The 18169-nt window shown below is 36.2% G+C and overlaps 1 protein-coding gene across 1 annotated transcript; it reads left to right on the forward strand.

Annotated features, from left to right (window-relative positions):
• The first annotated feature begins 16204 nt into the window (after nt 1–16204).
• Nucleotides 16205–16569, forward strand: LOC138348906 (uncharacterized mitochondrial protein AtMg00860-like). The gene is made up of 2 exons (XM_069298503.1): nt 16205–16432; nt 16522–16569. Exons 1-2 carry the CDS (start codon nt 16205–16207, stop codon nt 16567–16569), a joined length of 276 nt encoding a protein of 91 aa, XP_069154604.1.
• Nucleotides 16570–18169: the final 1600 nt, after the last annotated feature.

An 18169-nucleotide genomic window follows, 5' to 3' on the forward strand; every position in this document is an offset into this window, starting at 1 on the left:
CCCAATAAGTCTTAGAAAACATATTTGTGAATCCATCAGGCCTAGGGTCACAGTCAAGATCCATGGTCATCAAGTTGCTTTTTATCTCTTTATCCATCGAAAATGTTGTCAATGCATGGTTGATATCATCTGTGATAGTAATGCTGATACCCTCCAAGGCTTGGAAGTATTTATAATTAGGTACATGACCAGATATTTCATTGAATTACTTAACTCCTGCTTCAGACACATTAGCATTACCTTGTACCCATGGTTGATACTCGTCCAATATCTTATTGATCCTTATCCTTCTTCATCTATCTTGGATAACCTTATGGAAGTATGTTGAGTGTAGTTCTTGTAGTTGGAGAACATCAGGCTGCATGGTATGTTCCATGTTTATGATCTCCTTTTCCAGTCTCTTGAAAACATCATAAAAATCTCCATATGTAGCGTAGGACCAGGTGTCAAAAATCACTTTGGGGTTTGTAACAAATAAACAAAAAGAATGAAAAATTACAAAGAAAATAAATAATTGAGAGAGTGAATTCTCGAGATATGAATAGAATATGGGATAGACTAAATCATTGGGTAGATGCTTTTATTACAGAAATCATGGAATAACTATGTCTAGGCTAGACATTAAGTGTGATAAGCTCTCTCTCGAGCAACTTACCCCATTTCAAGTGTGTTCCTCCCGAATAGATACTTTTCACATAAAGAGAAAAAACCGCCTTAGCCCACTTACTCTCTCGAGATAAGTGTGCGGGAATGATACTAGGGTTCACTCTCTCGAGCTAAACCTCATGTCAACCCACTGACATCGGCCATCAATTTAGTAGTCTATATTTTATGGCTTCTCTCTCAAGCAAGCCGAAAACACATATGAACTTGCATTTCCAACTATGAATTCATTAAATTCATCCACAACTACTAAACTATATCACAATTAAAATACCATTAAACTATCAGCAAGAAAGACCCAACAACTAATCTAACCCATAATTGCAAATCACATCCCACAACAAGTGTTTTTTAGCCATGTATTAGGAGATATAAATTTATTCCTAAATGACCTTGCATTCAAATGAGTATGAATATTTAAGTCTTAATATAAGCCACGCATGAAACATCCAAGAGATGCAATTCCAAACTGAAGGAGATGAAAATCTCTTCTTCTTTAAGTCTTTTAAAACCTCTCAAACTAAGAAAAAAAATATGAAAAAGTAATATTCTAGATGAAAATTATAATATTGTTACACTCTTTAAATTCTAACTCTAACTAGTATTTATTGTTTTCTCATATATGTGATGCAGAAGATCATTTAACATAATTAGTCGAAGTTGCCGATCAACTCAGTGATTTACGGTTTTACATCTTCCCACAAAATTTCCATGCTTAGTTTCATTAGACGACATAGTATTGCTTCGCCGAACTGCTCGGCGATGCACCAAATGCTCCTCCCTCTTGCCCTCAATACTTCATCGATTCTTGAACTAACTAACTATAACTAAAGGAAATCTTGATGGGGTCGCCGATAGGTTTTGAAAATTACCCTCTTCATTGATACTATTTCTTTGACCACTTGCTTACAAAAATCATCCGCTCCTCGGTGATTAGGTCATCTAACACCAATTGGATCGGCAATACACAGAATAAAATCATTATTCACCCTTGTTTTTCTCATTTTGTGGTCTAATGTTCTATAACATTCGGCTGTTGAGTGACCTTTTCAGAATGTCGCTTTTGGGATGACATACTTTGAACAATTAGGCAAACTGATGGTCGTGTTGGTAGTTCGCCAAGAAGTTAGGCAATCATGAGGTTAGCATTTCTTCGTTAGTTTTAGCCTTTTTGTTGTTTTTATTCAACGTAGTGTCCATTATTTCCTTCAAACTATAAATACCTGAAACTTAAGGGTATTCATCATATATTGAGGTAAAATAATAATTTGACGACATTATTTCTATTAAAATATAGACCTAAATGAGTCCATCTTGTGGACTATTCATGTCCCCACAATAAAGTATTTTTTTACCATGAAGTTATAAATACTTTGAGTTACACATTTGCACTCAGACTCATGCACTATTAATCAACCATTTTCAAGTGCTTGAGAGTTTATCTACATAAGATTGTTTTATAACTAAATGATTTATTAACACAAGCATGAATGATCATGTGATGTAAATCTTATCATTCCTAATATTAATTTACAAATAAAGGATAGTACCTCGAGTTCATGCACTCTATTTACCAAATCTTGGATAAATCAACCAACTTAAAAGAACATTTATTCTCCTCTTGGAACATTACTCTAAAAACTTTAATTGCTTATGAACGTATAAGAACTCATTGACACCTTTTAAGCCATTAAATCTATGTAAAATATTGTGGTTTAGGCTTAAAATAAGAATTTAAAAATCATAGCTTAGGTACCAAACACATAGGGGAAAGACCCAAATGACCCCAACTTAAAATTAATGAAGTTTCGTTAGAAAAGGCTTTAATGACTTTTTAGGGATCTATAGTTCGTGAAAAAATATAGTATCCGTACAGTCATCTGTGCAACTTTGATTGTCTAATAGGGTATTACTAAAACGAGCATAACATTCTTTTCCAAACCTAAATTGGAGGGAACTTTCTGGAGATGAAAGATAATTTGTAGAAAATTAATTTGATAGGTAATGAGTCATCTAAATCATTATGTATTGAGATATATGGTCATTTGAATTTGGCCCAAGTAAAATATCTTATTGAAACTCAATGGATTAGAAAACTTTCAACTCAACTTTCTTTTAGGAGATTCTTTTGACCTTAATAACTATAAAAATCATTCCAACATTTTTAGGAATTGATATCAAATAAAAAGTTGACAAGCAACTATAAGACCCCTCAACAGGTCATATAAGTCACCATAGGTCTTCTAGGGTCCCATCCAACAGACTTAAATCCCGGCAGCGCTGTAAACGGTTTAAATACCTATCTTAAACAGCTTGTGGACCCCTAAACAGACCTTTTAGGATTCCCTGAAGGTTCCATGGTATATTTTAGGTTCGAGAACTTGCTTGTTAGCTCTCTTTAGACTTTCTAGATGTACAAGGTGTTACAACCTTGATAGAATACCTGCATAACTTGATTCAATCCCTAAGCGGTGATGTAGAAAGGATGCTTGAATTTAAAGAACCTCATTTCTTTTTTCTTTGTCTAGAGAGAGAATTTTGAAGAAAACCGAGGAGAGAATGTATAAAATTAAGAGAATGAAATTAGGATGGGTAGTTTTAGAACTTGAAAACATTTATAAGGCCAAGGATTAGAGTCTAAAAGATATATCTTTTCATTTTTTATTCACAAAAATGGTATTTTATTGAGCTTATACCAAAAGTTTTATATGATCTGGGGGAGAATATACTTAGTGAATTACTACTCCCTCATAAGAGAAGAGTATATCAAGCTATCCTACTTGAGATGAAAAAAAGCAAGAGGTGGATTTAATTTTTTGGTTATATTAAATATGTGAGAAATATATAAAAAAAATCTATTTTATCTATTTCCAGTATCCAAATTGTTCTCAAGAAATTTCTCAAATTAGATCATTACTCTTCTTCTTAGTTTAAAAGTTTGTCATCATCCACCTGTCCATGTTCACTAGTCCTTTACTCTAGTCGGTAGTTCTACAAAAACATCATAGGCCATGTCGTTAGGATTATCGTAACTAAGAGTCGCCAGATGGTCTGCAACTTTGTTTGCCTCTCTGTAGTATTGGTTTAAAATGAAGCTAGCAGTCTCTATTAGCTTTCAATTCCCGTACTTCATCATTAAAAATCCATGGCATAGAGTTGATGCTATTTATTGAGTTCATCAAGACCTAGGAGTCACTTTATGCTAAAATATAATCATATTCACTCATCACACACCATTCAACTCCATACAACAATGCTTTAGCTTCTTACCAATTTTTGGTACCATGTCTAAGATTTAGTGAATAAGCAAAAATAAGGTTCCCACGGTGGTATCGAATCACTTCTCCATCTCCACATTAAACAACTTTACAACTTCCTTTAGAATTAATATTCACAAAGCTATTAGAGGGCTTCAACCATTTAACTTGAACAATTGTTTTATCGGAGATGTTGCTTATCATCAAGTAACATACTAATTCCTAGTTAGGGTCTACCTTTATCTTATCAAATTTTCCTTTAAGAATTAGGTCTCAAGATGTAGATATATAGTTAATAGTTTTCCTTGTGTTGTAAATGTCCTGACCATATTTATCCCCACATGTTGCTTTCCACAATTCCCACAAGGTGATAGCAGGGAGATATTTCATTAGCATTATTGGGACTGGAATATGTGTTTTCCAAGTTTACCAGAACATGATTAACATTATGATGGGAATGTTATCAAAAGGAATCCCAAAGGTCCACAATGATTTGACTAAATCTTTTTTGCAAATTTCCCAGAGCAGGTTAAATGTCAACATCTTTCTGCTGAGGTGATTTGCAGCAGCGAGATCTTAACGGTATAAGAATTCCTATCTTTGTAAGTTTACAATCTGTGGGGATTCAATTTCTCACTACTCTCCATAGGATGAAACTCATCTTGAGGGGTACTTTCTTACACCAGGTATTGGAATCAAACAAACTCATATCATTCTTCTGCCTCTGAATTTCCCAAGACAAGGTCAGTGTGAAAGAACCACTTTGCATTGGAGTCCAAATAGGCCTATCGTTGATATTCAAGTACAAATATACATTCATACTATGAATATGATCCATCACATGGTTAGGTATGAAAATGTCCCAACCTAGCTAATGTCATTGCCCATTGATGTAGATATCAGTTTTTTTTTGCTATCTTGATTTTCTATCAGCAAGGAAAAATTGCCAGAGAGCTCTACATCTCGTTCAATTATCTTGCCACACTAAGATATATTTACTTCCTATTTTACATAGTATATATCTATCCATAGTAATTTTGATTTTTCACATAGAATTCCAAGGTTGATAGTTTCCCGAGCACCACCTCCTAATCACATGATGAATCGTTTAGCAATACTTAGCCTTTAGAAACTCCTTCTATATAGAGTTGGTGTCCCTTAAGGTTCACCACTATTGGTAGTAAAAGCTTTACAAATGTCTTGATTTATTTTGAAAACATACCTCGTTCATCATATTGGTAACACATCGAGTTCCAAGAGGCCCAATGAATTTTCCTTTTCTAATTGAACCACCCAAAAGAAATAATTTATACATTTTTTCCATTTTTTTGTACACCAATAGGAGGATGTATTGTTGATACGGTGTAGCATGGGAGCGAGAGCAATATATGATTAATCAATACACCTTTTTTTCCTATTGAAAGAAATTTCGTTTGCCTACCCACCGATTTTGTGAAGTATTTTTCTCATCATTACAATGAATAAGTCATTGTTCTTACTTTGTAACAACCCTAAAAATAGATATGCTAAGTAATGCTTAATGTACCTTGAATGCCCACGACTAGAACGGGTTTACACGAATTGATGATCGTAGAACAAGACTTCTCAACACTTCCTACAACAAATCCAACTAACTTGGAGAGTTATTTGACCTATAAAATATTGGGTCCAGCATTTAAGGTCCATCGAATACGAAACTTTACTCGTATGAATCTTTACCGGACCTAAAAAGGGAAAATCTTAGGTTTGGAGGCTCTCGAGGTAAAATGGTCTTTTTACAGGATAAGGGTAGTATTGTTATTACTCTAACTATATACTTTATTATTTAATTAATAAGGTTGAGGGGCATTTTGGGGACAGACGGCCGAAAATTAGATCTCAGAGTGAAGTCTTGCTCCACCCGAGTTCGCACCTAGTTGGAAGCGATGATTTAAATTGTTTTTATTTATTTAAGTTGGTAAATTAATGTAATTAATTAATATTTATTATTTATTTTCTTGTTTACCATAAAAGCGAAATGAGATTTTTAATATTTAACTAAACCTTATTTGGCTAAGTCCTAAACTATACTCCTAAGCCTATGATAACTCTATCCTCTCACGTCTATCTCTCAGCACACGTTCAATATCTCTTCTCTTTCATGTTCTCTCTTCTGAAAAAACTTCAAGAAAAGAAAGATAAACGAAGTTCTGCACAATTGAAGAGCTCACCAAAAAAGAAGAAAAACAAACAACGAAATCAATCACGTAGGCAAAGAGAACGTTGTCCGTCGACTTTGGTGTTGAACTTTTGGTGTTGGAACTGTGTTTGGAGGAGTTCTTTGTCCAAAAAGTCGAGGTTTGAACATCAAAAAGGTATGGGTTCTCTTCTCTCTTTGTCCCTGGTTAATGTCCCTATCCCTACCTCTCATTGAATCATAGGTTTCTTATTTTTTTCTTGTAGAAAACTAGGGATAAAAAGTGTTTTGGTGATGCTTATTTTTTTATATGTATGCCCATTTTTATGTGACTTATGTTGATGTTTTTCGAAAATGTGACTACGTGCGTTTGGGTGTGTTGTTGTGACTACTGTTCACGTTTTAGGAATTGAAATGGCATGTTTTGTTCTTTGTATTTCATTTACACATGTTGATGTAAATCGTGATGTTCATATGATATGAAATGTGGCTGATGTAAGAGATAATATCTTGTCCAAAAGAATCCATGAAAGTGCACCTAAAAACATTCTAAATGCTCTTTCAAATTCCCTTAAGAATTAACGTGTAATGAAATGGAAAAGAAGCTTAAAATGTAACTCAATTTTCCAGCACCTTGTTGATTAATTTCTGCCAAGTTAAGTTGTTTAAACTGTCATGATAAGTGAAGAAAAATAAGTTTGGTTACTGAGGGTCGATCCCGTGACCTCACCACTTTAAAAGTTGTGAAAATCAAGAAGTGAAAAACAATGTGGTAAGTGGGAATCAAACGGTGCTCCTGCTGGACAATAATGTATGAAAATAAGAAATGAGAGGAGTGAGATTCGAACACACAACCTATCGGTCAAGCTTAAGGAATAATTAAAAGAAAATAAGAGTGAGGCGTGGGAATCGAACCCACAACCCCTAGGTAGAAAAAGAGATTAAAATAAAAATAAATTGAGGCTATGTGGGTTCGATCACAAAACCTCACGGTCAACTTAGAAAAGTCAAGATCGAATGAAAATAAAATAACCAGGTTGTGGGGGATCTATCCGACAACCTCTTCGTCCCCCAATGGATAAAAGAAAAAGAAAAAATTAAGAAAAAAAAGAAATTAAAATGTTGGGTATCGATCTCGGGTCCATTGTTGTGTGACCAAAAATAAATAAAAAGAGACATGTAAGTGTTGTCCAAGGATCGAAATCGGGTTCCCTTCCCCATATTTCCGTATTGATAATAAGTCATACTGAAAATATTTTCAACATAATGTTTCCTACATAGACTGGAATCTAGATTTTGGCATACATACAAGATTCATAAGTCTTGTACTACATAATCATGGGAAGATATGAATCACTTAAACGAACTATGAAATAAGCCTCATGGCTTGTATGAATAGACCCATAAGTATAGCATATATTAGAAGTAAATGAACCTAAGATGTATGTAATAAAATGATGATATGAACAAATAAATGATGAAACCCTCGAAGGGTTAGTAAAAGTATTAAACACACTTAATGGTCAAGTCTAGTGACATATGATGAAATGAACATTCACGTAAAAAGGGGTGAGTACTAATGAAGAGAAAGTGTGCTAATGCTACTGATTGTGGTGACAACATTTTATGAGGAAAATATAAAAGATGAGAGCAATCTCACATGATCCTAAGTAAATGTTACCAAAACGTACTCACTTATTAGAGTGTAAAGTTAATGAACAGACCAATCTTTATGAACACTCTATTGAACGTATTGAGATTCACACACTTAATACTAATGATGAGATGATAAATCATCTATTGATCTATGATTTCCTCATACAAGAATCCATCTTCCGTAACGGATGAGTTGAATGTAATGGAATTTTATACTGAGCACTGATAGACTGATATAAGCAATGATGCCTTCTTTCGGGAAGGATTGAGGTTCACGTAACTCTCATGAGATGATACTCTTCGGCATGACGGGTATAGTTCTCCTTATATCTCCTAGTCTTAAAACATATACTGCCAATATATGGATCTAGAGGCATTCAATTCCCATGTACGCTAGAATGTTTAGGGTCACTTTTTCCAGTGCTTCCACCTTTTTTTGGTGTGGGGAGACACTGGATTTCATGATGCTCACATGATATATGTCAGTAAAATTTAAAATCCCCAATGAATGAGTGAGGCCAGCAACAGATGATTTGCATAATGAAATGAATGATACCATAGGTGTTAGGATAGGATAATCAAGAGGTCAGCTAGACCTAAGTAATGACACTAGGTCATTCTTGATCATTGCACAATGAACCCAATGAAAGTCTCAAACTTCATCTTAGGTATAAGTTGTGTTCACACTAGCCTATAAATGAAATGAAATAAAGTACATACAAATGAATGAAGCAGACTCTGTTTTTGCTAAAGAAGGCTCCCTAGTTTAGGTTCCATAGGTTAAGTCCTCATTTTTGGGAATTCTTAATGATAAGTCCATGATTCCAAGGTCTCATCAGATATGAACAAATGATATGAAAGATGTTATATGTTATATGCAATATGTTATATACTATATGAAATATGTTATGTGTTGTGTGTAAGATGTTATGTTTTGTATGCACTATGATAAGTATGATGATGAATGTTACTCTCATGGCATGACTTTTCTAATCCAAATTTTTAAAGCTTAGTAACTTTCCTAATCAAAATTTTTCAAGTTCACTGACTTAACTTTCAATAATCATGTTGTTAGGAAAGAGCTGTATTACTCGTGAATGTCCTTGGTGTGTTCTTGCATATACCCATAGTTAGTACAAGTGTGTACTAATCCCATACAATACTATAATTTTAGGTGCAGGCACATAAGGACGATAGAGCTTACATGTTGAGGTTGCATCTATCCAGACATGGAGATTTTATCCGTACTTGGTAGGCTCTCATGCTTTCAAAGGCGTCTACCATTACAATCTAGCTTAGATGTAGGCTATAGCTTGTGGAGCATTTTCCACTAGTTTTTCTTTTCATTTTTGTTCAGACTTCGTATTTTTTGTTCCATTTTGGCAAAAATACGTTTAATAAAATTATGAACTAATTCTTTCATTTGATTATTTCTTTATTAGATGGTTGATTTGTGAACACCTATGATGTTAAGTAGTATGTATATATGAATGTTAAGAAACAAAAAGTCTCAAATCTTCCGCTAAAATTAACATAGATGAAGAAAGAAAGACGTATGTGGGTTTGTTTGCGACCTTTGAGAGGTCAACAATGCCAATATCTTCTAGGTTGAATTACGATGATAATAAGTTCACGTCGTCCACATTGATTTGTTTCTAAGTCATGGTAGTGAAGTGCACCACTATCCTGATATAGAGGTTGCATGATGCGTAGGAAAATTTCCCTTCTTTTGATGATATCGTGCCTTTCCTAATGTTTGATTTTCTTGGTGTTATGAGCGTGTATGACACAAATCCTTTTTGTTTTTCAGAAAATGAATACTAGGAGAACAATTGGTCAAAGGAGAGGCGGAGCAGCTGCTTGGGGCAATTAGGTTCTACCCCAAGCTCCAGTTAAAGGAGTGGCTATGTCGGTTAACCCTGCTTGGTTGACTGATGTTGAGGTGAAGGCATCTGTGTCCTAGATGGAAATGCCATCACTATACAGGCCCAGGACATGATTGACTAGGTCAACCGCCAGAATATTAAAAGGGAGAACCCACTTCTTAATAGTATGGATGACAGGCTGATAGACTTTAGGGGGATCAATCCTCCTATTTTCATAGGGTTTAAGACTTCGGAGGATCCTCAGGAGTTTGTTGATGGGATGTAGAAGATCTTGGATGATATGGGGGCAACATATACTAAGAATGCAGAGTGGCTTCCTATCAACTCACGGATGTTGCACAAACTTGGTGCAAGATGTGGCAAGATATCTGAGTTTAGGGTGGAGTTCTGTTCACCTAGGAGTTGTTTAAGACATCCTTCCTGGAGTGATTCTTTCCCAAGGAGATGAGAGAGGCTGATACGCTCAAACTTACTTCTCAAATAGGAAGTAAAGCAGTCATATCAAATAAAGAACCTAACTAATGAGGTTGGGGTTGATCCCACGAGGAAAATAGTTCAGACTTTACTTTATTCTATTATTACTATTATTTAGTCAACTATTTCTTTACCAAACAAAAGACAAAAGAGGGGATTTTTATTTCTAAATTAATAAAACTAATTAAATAAATTAAATTAAACAACTAAGACATTCAAATCTCGAAGCTTTATCAATTAATAAAAGTAACTAGGGCTTAAGTGATCATTTCTTAATATTTCATTTTGGATTACTTTTAGAGAGACTAACCAAGCAAGTTCTAGCTCAATCTTAATGGTGGATCCTTCAAATTTTCCTCACACTCACATGACATTCATTACATTGCCAGATTATAAGACACCTAGTTCGAGTCTTAGATTCAAGGTCATGCAGTTGTTTATCTCTATATCATGTTTAGAGCCACACAATCATCAATTATTATACCTACTCATGCATCATTTTCATATACGGATATCATATTTATTTTAGCCATCATGCTTCACAGTTATACTAATTACAAAGGATATAACATGCCGCCGCTTTAAAAATAAAATTAATCAGTCTTTTGGGGAAAAAAGAACATAGGCAAGAAAACCTCAAAAGAGGATCGTGAATTGGGTTACTCATACTTCACCCTAGAACTCACTTTCCATTTACCCACCCCCAACAAAATCATATGCAATTGTCCCCAATGCATAAAAAACTGAACTACGAGAGTGGAAGGTGAAGCAAACCTGAGGAGTAAAGAGTCGGCGATCAGCAAGCTTGTAGGTCCTGTTTCTCAGAACCCACTACATCTGTAGTCTAAACACACTCAGTAGTGTCCTTATCAGCAACAGCACTATAAGTCGTGCCTCCCGCTGTCTCCACATCTCTGGAGTAGTAATGAAACACGATGGACCAGGTAACGGCTCGTCGTTAGTATGCTGGACCGTTATGGGGTCCTTCATGTCTTAAACAATGTTTATTTGAAGATACTCAGAAGGAAAGTCTTTAATAGATTTGGTGGATACACATGATGGATTGTCGTGATAATGACGGTGCATCATCGATGTCCGTCAAGGGGCACATAGAAAAAGTATGGAGACCCTTAAGAGAGGGGTCTCTGACTATCATGAAGGTTGTGACGAATGGATCGTTGAGGGTACAAGGATCAGCCGTAGGTGTCCGTTAGTGGACACTTAGGAAAAAAATGGAGACCCTTAGGACAAGGGACTCTGACAACCATGACTGTTGCGCAGGACAGACCGTCTGGGTACGACGGTCCGTCGTAGATGTCTGTCAGAGGGTACTAAGAAAATAAATGAAAAAATGTACCTGGCACGATGGATTAATGCGATGGTCCGTCGATGTATCCGTTAGTGAATGTTACGGAGTGATTTTTTGAAGAATTTCCTTGTGATGTGCTACCTTTAAATTTAAAACCAATTAGTAGAAAATGCTACCATTACTAGAAATAAAACTATAGTTGGGTTAGAGGATATGTATCAGGTTGACTTTGAACCAGTGCCTTATTAAACGTCGCAATACGACTTAAGACACTGGATTACTCAGATTTCATCAACAAAACAATACCACCCTTTTTCAGCAAGTCTATCCAACATCCGATCCATGAAAGGCATAGGAAAATGGTCTTTTACAGTCAATGCATTTAATTTACGGTAATACGTACACACCCTCCATCCATTAACCGGTCTCATTGGAACAAGTTAATTTTTCTCATTGGGGACCACAATCATTCCTCCTTTCTTAGGTACACACAGAATAGGGCATACCTAACTACTATTGGCGATCGGATATATTACTCCGGCATCCAACCATTTAATGAATTCCTTTTTCACGACCTCTTTCATAGATGGAGTTAAGCGTCTCTGGTGCTCAATACTTCGCTTATGATCAGGCATGAGTTAGATTTTATAAGAACAAATAGAAGGAGGGATCCCAATAATGTACGCAATAGTCCACCCAGTAGCTCTTTTTAACCTTTTTAGAACTTTCACCAAACTCTCAACTTGTTGTTCATTCAAGTCTGATGCAATGATTACCGGCAAAGTTTCAACATTTCCTAAAATTCATACCTGAGATGAGGTGGGAGATCTTTTAGGTCTAACTTTGGATCCTTTGCTATGTATGGTATCGCGAGTGGAGACTTGCGATTCATCATGTTTAACACATATTTCATTAGTTTAAACCGAACATCACCACGATCAAGAGCCGCTAATGATTCTACACCGGGAAGATTTTCCATTTGTGTCTCGGATGACTTACTAACTTTGTAGGATATAGCAGATACCGACTCATGGACCTACAAATGTTGAAGGTCACTTCTTCATTGTTCAACCGAAATTTCATCTGCCCCTTTTCTATATCAACAAAGGCTCTACCCACAGCAAGGAATGGCCTCCGAAGAAAGATAGGCACTTCAAAATCAACTTCACAATCAAGAAAAAAAAATATCTGCCAGAAATATGAAGGACTCCACTTTTACCAGCACATCGTGGAGTGTCCCTATAGGCCTTTTAATTGTTCGATCGGCCATCAGTAGCCGCATCGCGATGGTCTTTGGATCACCCAAACACAACTTCTTCTAAATCGAGATGGCATGAGATTTGTGCTTGATCTGGAGATTTATGCTAGAACCCAGATCACATAATGATTTCGCAAAATGTAATAACCCGATTGTACAAGGAATAGTGAACGAACTCGGATCTTCTTTCATTTGTACTAGAGATCTTGTAGCAATAAGACTACAATATTGCATTTTAACATCACCCTAAAAAGTGACCGATCTTTTATTTGTAACAAGATCTTTCACATACATGGCATAATTGAGCATTTGTTCTAGAGCTTCTACCAAAGGGACATTGATAGAAAGCTGCTTCAACATTGTTGTAAAATGTCGATATTTACAATCCTCAGTCTTTTTCTCTAATCTTTGAGGAAACAGGGGGGGGGGGGTCTAGGCATGGGAGTTACCTTTTTAGGTACTTCAGCATTATTTCCAGTGTTATCTTCTACTTCACCACTAACCTCTACCACTTTGTCGATATCTGTTATCAACTTTTCCTCTTAAGACGGCATAGGTGGGTCAATTGTTTGCTTACCACCGTGAGTAGTTATTGCCATATAGTGTCCATCATTTTTAAGATTTTGGACAATGTTGCTAGGAACAGTGCCCGGTTGCCGTGTGTTCACAGTCGCAGATAATTGGGTCATTTGCAACTCAACTTGCTTAATCGATATTGCATGTGTGTCGACTTTTTACCCAATACCCGCTAAATCACTCCTTAAATCTTTAATATGATCATCATTAGAATTGAACCTCCTCATTATTTTGTGCAACATATCCTCAACTCGCACCATACTACCTCCACAATCCCTAGGAGCACCTTTCTCAATTTTGATGAGGAACATAGAGACCATTCTTATCATTTCTATTACCATAGTTACCCCTGTTGAAGTTGTTGTTGTAATTTCTATCTCGGACATAATTACACTCATGGTTATAGTTACCATAGTTCCAACTTTGGTTTCCTTAACCTTTTCACCAATTATTCTTATTTGAGCCTTACGAATTCGGTAGGAAAACCTTCGTCTGCTCATTTACAGCATAGGAATCCTCCTCATAATAATATTCATTATTTGGTGGTGGTTGTTTAGACAAGTAGTTTACTGCATTTATCTTTTCTGCACCCTAGTAACATGTTTTAATACCAACCCAAGCTCAGTTCTCTTCTAAGCCATCTCTTCACAAATTTCATCTGTGCCTAGGTTTTTGTGTGGATCACACTGCAAAGTTATTCTTCTAGTATTTGACATCCTAGTACACCAAGCTTTATTAATCCAAGAGATTTTCTTTAAATTTTCAGCAATCTCAGCATAAGGACACTCCCTATCAGAACCACCCACTATAGTATCTAATACCGCTTTATTATTATCATCCTTTCCCCGATAGAAGTATTCCTTTAGTGACTCATCATCATTGCGGTGATTCGGGTTGCTTCTCAAAAATGAAGTGAATCTCTTCCAAGAACTGCTAATTGACTCTCGTTGTAGTGCCAAAAAGTAGTTTACTCTGTCTTTGTGATTTAGTTTAATGGAAATCGGGTTATAACATGCTAAGAAAATGTCCCTTAGTTGGTTCCAAGTGAAAATTGAGTTATTAGGGAGCTTAGTGAACCAAATTGAAACCTCTCACGTCAGTGAGAGAGGAAATACTTTTAGTCCTATTACATCCAAATCCAAATCTGGCCTCCCTACACATCTTTTACACACTTTCCTTACCTTAGCTATATGGGCAGGTAAGTCCTCAGAAGGTAGCCATAAAAACAAACCTTTAGAATTGATTTGCATATGACTACTTGTTACCACAAAGGTGTGACCTTGTGGTAGAGGGGTAAGTCGAGTGGGTCATTAGAGTCTGCAATGTTATCATAACCTCAATAGTATTCTTGAGGGCGTGGAGCGGGAGTTTTTCCTGTTTGTTGATTTTCACCAGGATCATCCGATAATAACTGACAAAGAACATCAACATGAGTGGGATGTTCTGGTTTGGATCATCATCGTTAATACCCAAGTTTCGATTCATATTTTATAGAGTACACTCTAATTCGTTGTCGTAGGGAAACAAGGGTTCTCTTCCTCTCCGTGTTTTTGGCATACAAGAAAGTTAGTTCGGTAAGAATAAAAAACAATAGAAAAGGAAAATTAAGAAAATATTGACTAAAGTGGCGCCAAAATTTTATACGCTCAAACTTACTTCTCAAGTAAGAAGTAAAGTGGTTTTATGAAGTAAAGAACCTAAATAATGAGGTTGGGGTCGATCCCACGAGGAAATAGTTCAGACTTAACTATATTCTATTATTACTATTATTGAGTCAACTATTTCCCTAGAAAACAAAAGAAAAAAGAGGGGGGTTTATTTCTAAATTAATGAAACTAATTAACTAAATTAAATTAAAAAACAAACATATTGAAATCTTGGATGTAAGTCGATAATTATAACTATAACAATTCTTTCCTAGTATCTTTCATGTAAAGTGATAAGTTTTGTATCTCTAAAACCTTGGTCCAACATCTATTAAATTTTACAACGCATCTTGGACTGGCTACCTGCGTTTCTATACTAACACTCACCTTTATGTAATATTAAGCATTTTATTCGATATTTGACTAAGTTATTACCTCGTACCAATCGACACTAGTCTATTAGATAGTGTACGCTAAATCTATGTTGATAATTCTTTTCCTATTATCTACCTCCTTAGTCTTGCAAGTCAAATTAAGACGATTTCTAACGTTGGCCATCTGTTAAAAGACTTTTAAATGAAAGAATTACCAATGCATACCAGACACTATCCTAGAACTGCTATTTTAGTTTGATTTTACCTCATTACTCACCTATGGTTCCCACAACCCTAGTAATGGAGTTTAGTTACCCATGGTCATAATCACACTATTCATATATTTAATATAAGAATTCATGCACTCCCTTTAATGAGAAAGAATAAAATACTGAAATTCACTTGATTAATAAACAAAATCACCAACAATCATTTCAAGAAAAAGTGCAATAATTGCTGAAATTAATATTTAATTACTTGAACAAAATAACTAAAGATTATCCAAAAGTCTAATCCCAAAAATGAGGTTTTTTAAACTATTTATAATAAAAACAAAAACCTTATAAATAATGGATTCTAATTACTAAAAAACTGTCAAACGCGTCTGAGTCAACGGACCTCGTGATGGACCGTCGTGGTCACAACGGGCTGTCATTGCCTCCGTCATCCCAAACATGACAAAAATTCTTCTACTGCTTTCTTCATTACCCTCACTTAAAGGTATGAAGGACCGTTCTAAGCATGACGGCCCGTCGAGGGTCTCCGTGCTATAATAATTTAACTTGTTGGAATTTAGGTACTAGGACTACTCTCTAATCATCACGATGAACCAGCATGACGGACCTTCAAGGCTATGATGGTCCGTCATGGACTTGCGTAATCCGACACTAGGTCAGACCTTCTTGGGTCATATTTTGTCCAACAAATGTATGGAGGTAGATCCCAGGAAGACTGAGGTTGTTAAGAACTTGCCAAAATCTCTTACTCCCAGAGATATCCGTAGCTTCTTCGAATTGGCTGGTTATTACCGCGGGTTTGTAGAGAGCTTTAATTCCATTGAAGCTCCACTCACAACTTTGACGAAGAAAAAAGTCAAGTTTATATGGGTAATGGATTGTGAGAAGAGTTTCCTAGAGCTCAAGGACAGACTCACTTCAGTATGGTGCTAACTTTGCCTAAGTGTGGTGAGAGCTACACTATTTATTGTAATGCATCTTGGGTTAGTTTGGGTTGTGTTCTTATGCAGGGTGGTAAGGTGATAGCTTATGCATCAAGACAACTAAAGGTTCATTAAAAGAATTATCCCACTCATGACATGGACTTGACAATTTTGGTGTTTGCACTTAAATTGTGGAGGAACTACTTATATGAAGTGCATGTGGATGTGTTCACAGACCAAAAAAGTCTCCAGTACGTGTTCACACAAAGGGAGTTGAATCAACGTCAGCGAAGATGGTTCGAGCTTTTGAGGTACTATGACATGAATGTCCCCTACCATCAAGGTAAGGCTAATGTTGTAGCTGATGGTTTGAGAAGGATGAGCATGGGAAATATAGCCCACGTTGATAATGGGAAGAATGAGTTGGTAAATGATGTACACCGACTTGACAGATTGAGTGTGCGGTTAGTTGAATTTACTAGTTGGGGTGCTTTAGTTCATCCTAGTTCTGAATCATCCTTAGTAGTTGAAGTCAAGAAGGGTCAGCGTCTTGACACTGTTTTGATGGAGTTAATGGACTCCGTGCTGATAAAGATGAATGAGTCTTTTGCCTTGGGAAGTGATGACATGCTTAGGTACCAAAACTGGTTGTGTGTACTATATATGGATAATTTGTAGACTGGGATTGTGGCAAAGGCCTATGGTTCAAGACATTTCATATACCCTGGTTCCACCAAGATTTATCATGATCTAAAACAGATCTATTTGTGGGACGGCATGATGAAAGACATTAAAGATTATGTGGCCATTTGTCCTAATTGTCAATAGGTTATGGATGAACTTCTCAAGCTTGGAAATTTTACTAAGATTATTGAGGTTCTAACTTTGAAATGGGAGGCCATTAATATGTACTTCGTGTTTTGTCTTCCGAATACTAGGAGATAACATGAATCCATATGGGTTATTGTGGACAGCATGACTATGTATGCCCACATTATCCCTGTCAAGTTTACTTATAGAGTAAAGGATTATGCGATACTTTTATATTGATGAGAATGTGAGATGGCATGCGATTCTTTTATCCATCATTTTTGATAGAGGAGCTCAGTTTACTTCATATTTCTGGAGATCCTTCAAGAATAGTTTCGGCACGCAGGTGAAGATTAGTACTACCTTTTATCCTCAGACTAGCAGGCAGGTAGAGCGCACCATTCATACATTGGAGTACATGTGGAGGGCGTGTGTGATTTACTTCAGAGGTAGTTGGGACGACCATCTTCCTTTGATAGAGTTCTCCCATAATAACAGCTATCACTCCAACATTGTGATGGCACCGCTTGATGCACTGTATGGTAGGAGGTATAGGTTTCTAGTTGGATGATTCGAGGTTGGAGAGTCATCCATTCTGGGTCCTGAGATCATTCATGAGGCCTTTGAGAAGGTCAGGGTGATTAGGGACAGGTTGTCTACTGCTTATAGTTGGCAGAAGTTTTATATAGACAACATAAAAAGACCCTTAGAGTTTGATTTTGGGGACCATGTCTATTTGAATATATCACCTAAGAAGGGGGTGATAACGTTTGGCAGGAAGGGGAAGTTGAGTACAAGGTATGTTGGGCCATATGAGATCCATCAGCGTGTGGGAGAGGTTGCCTATGAGTTGACATTTCCTTCGGAGCTAGCTTCTGTTCATAAAGTATTTCATGTCTCAATGATAGAGGAGTGCCAACGTTAT

The sequence above is a fragment of the Solanum lycopersicum genome, chromosome 5 (assembly GCF_036512215.1).
Source record: "Solanum lycopersicum chromosome 5, SLM_r2.1".
Lineage (NCBI taxonomy): Eukaryota > Viridiplantae > Streptophyta > Magnoliopsida > Solanales > Solanaceae > Solanum > Solanum lycopersicum.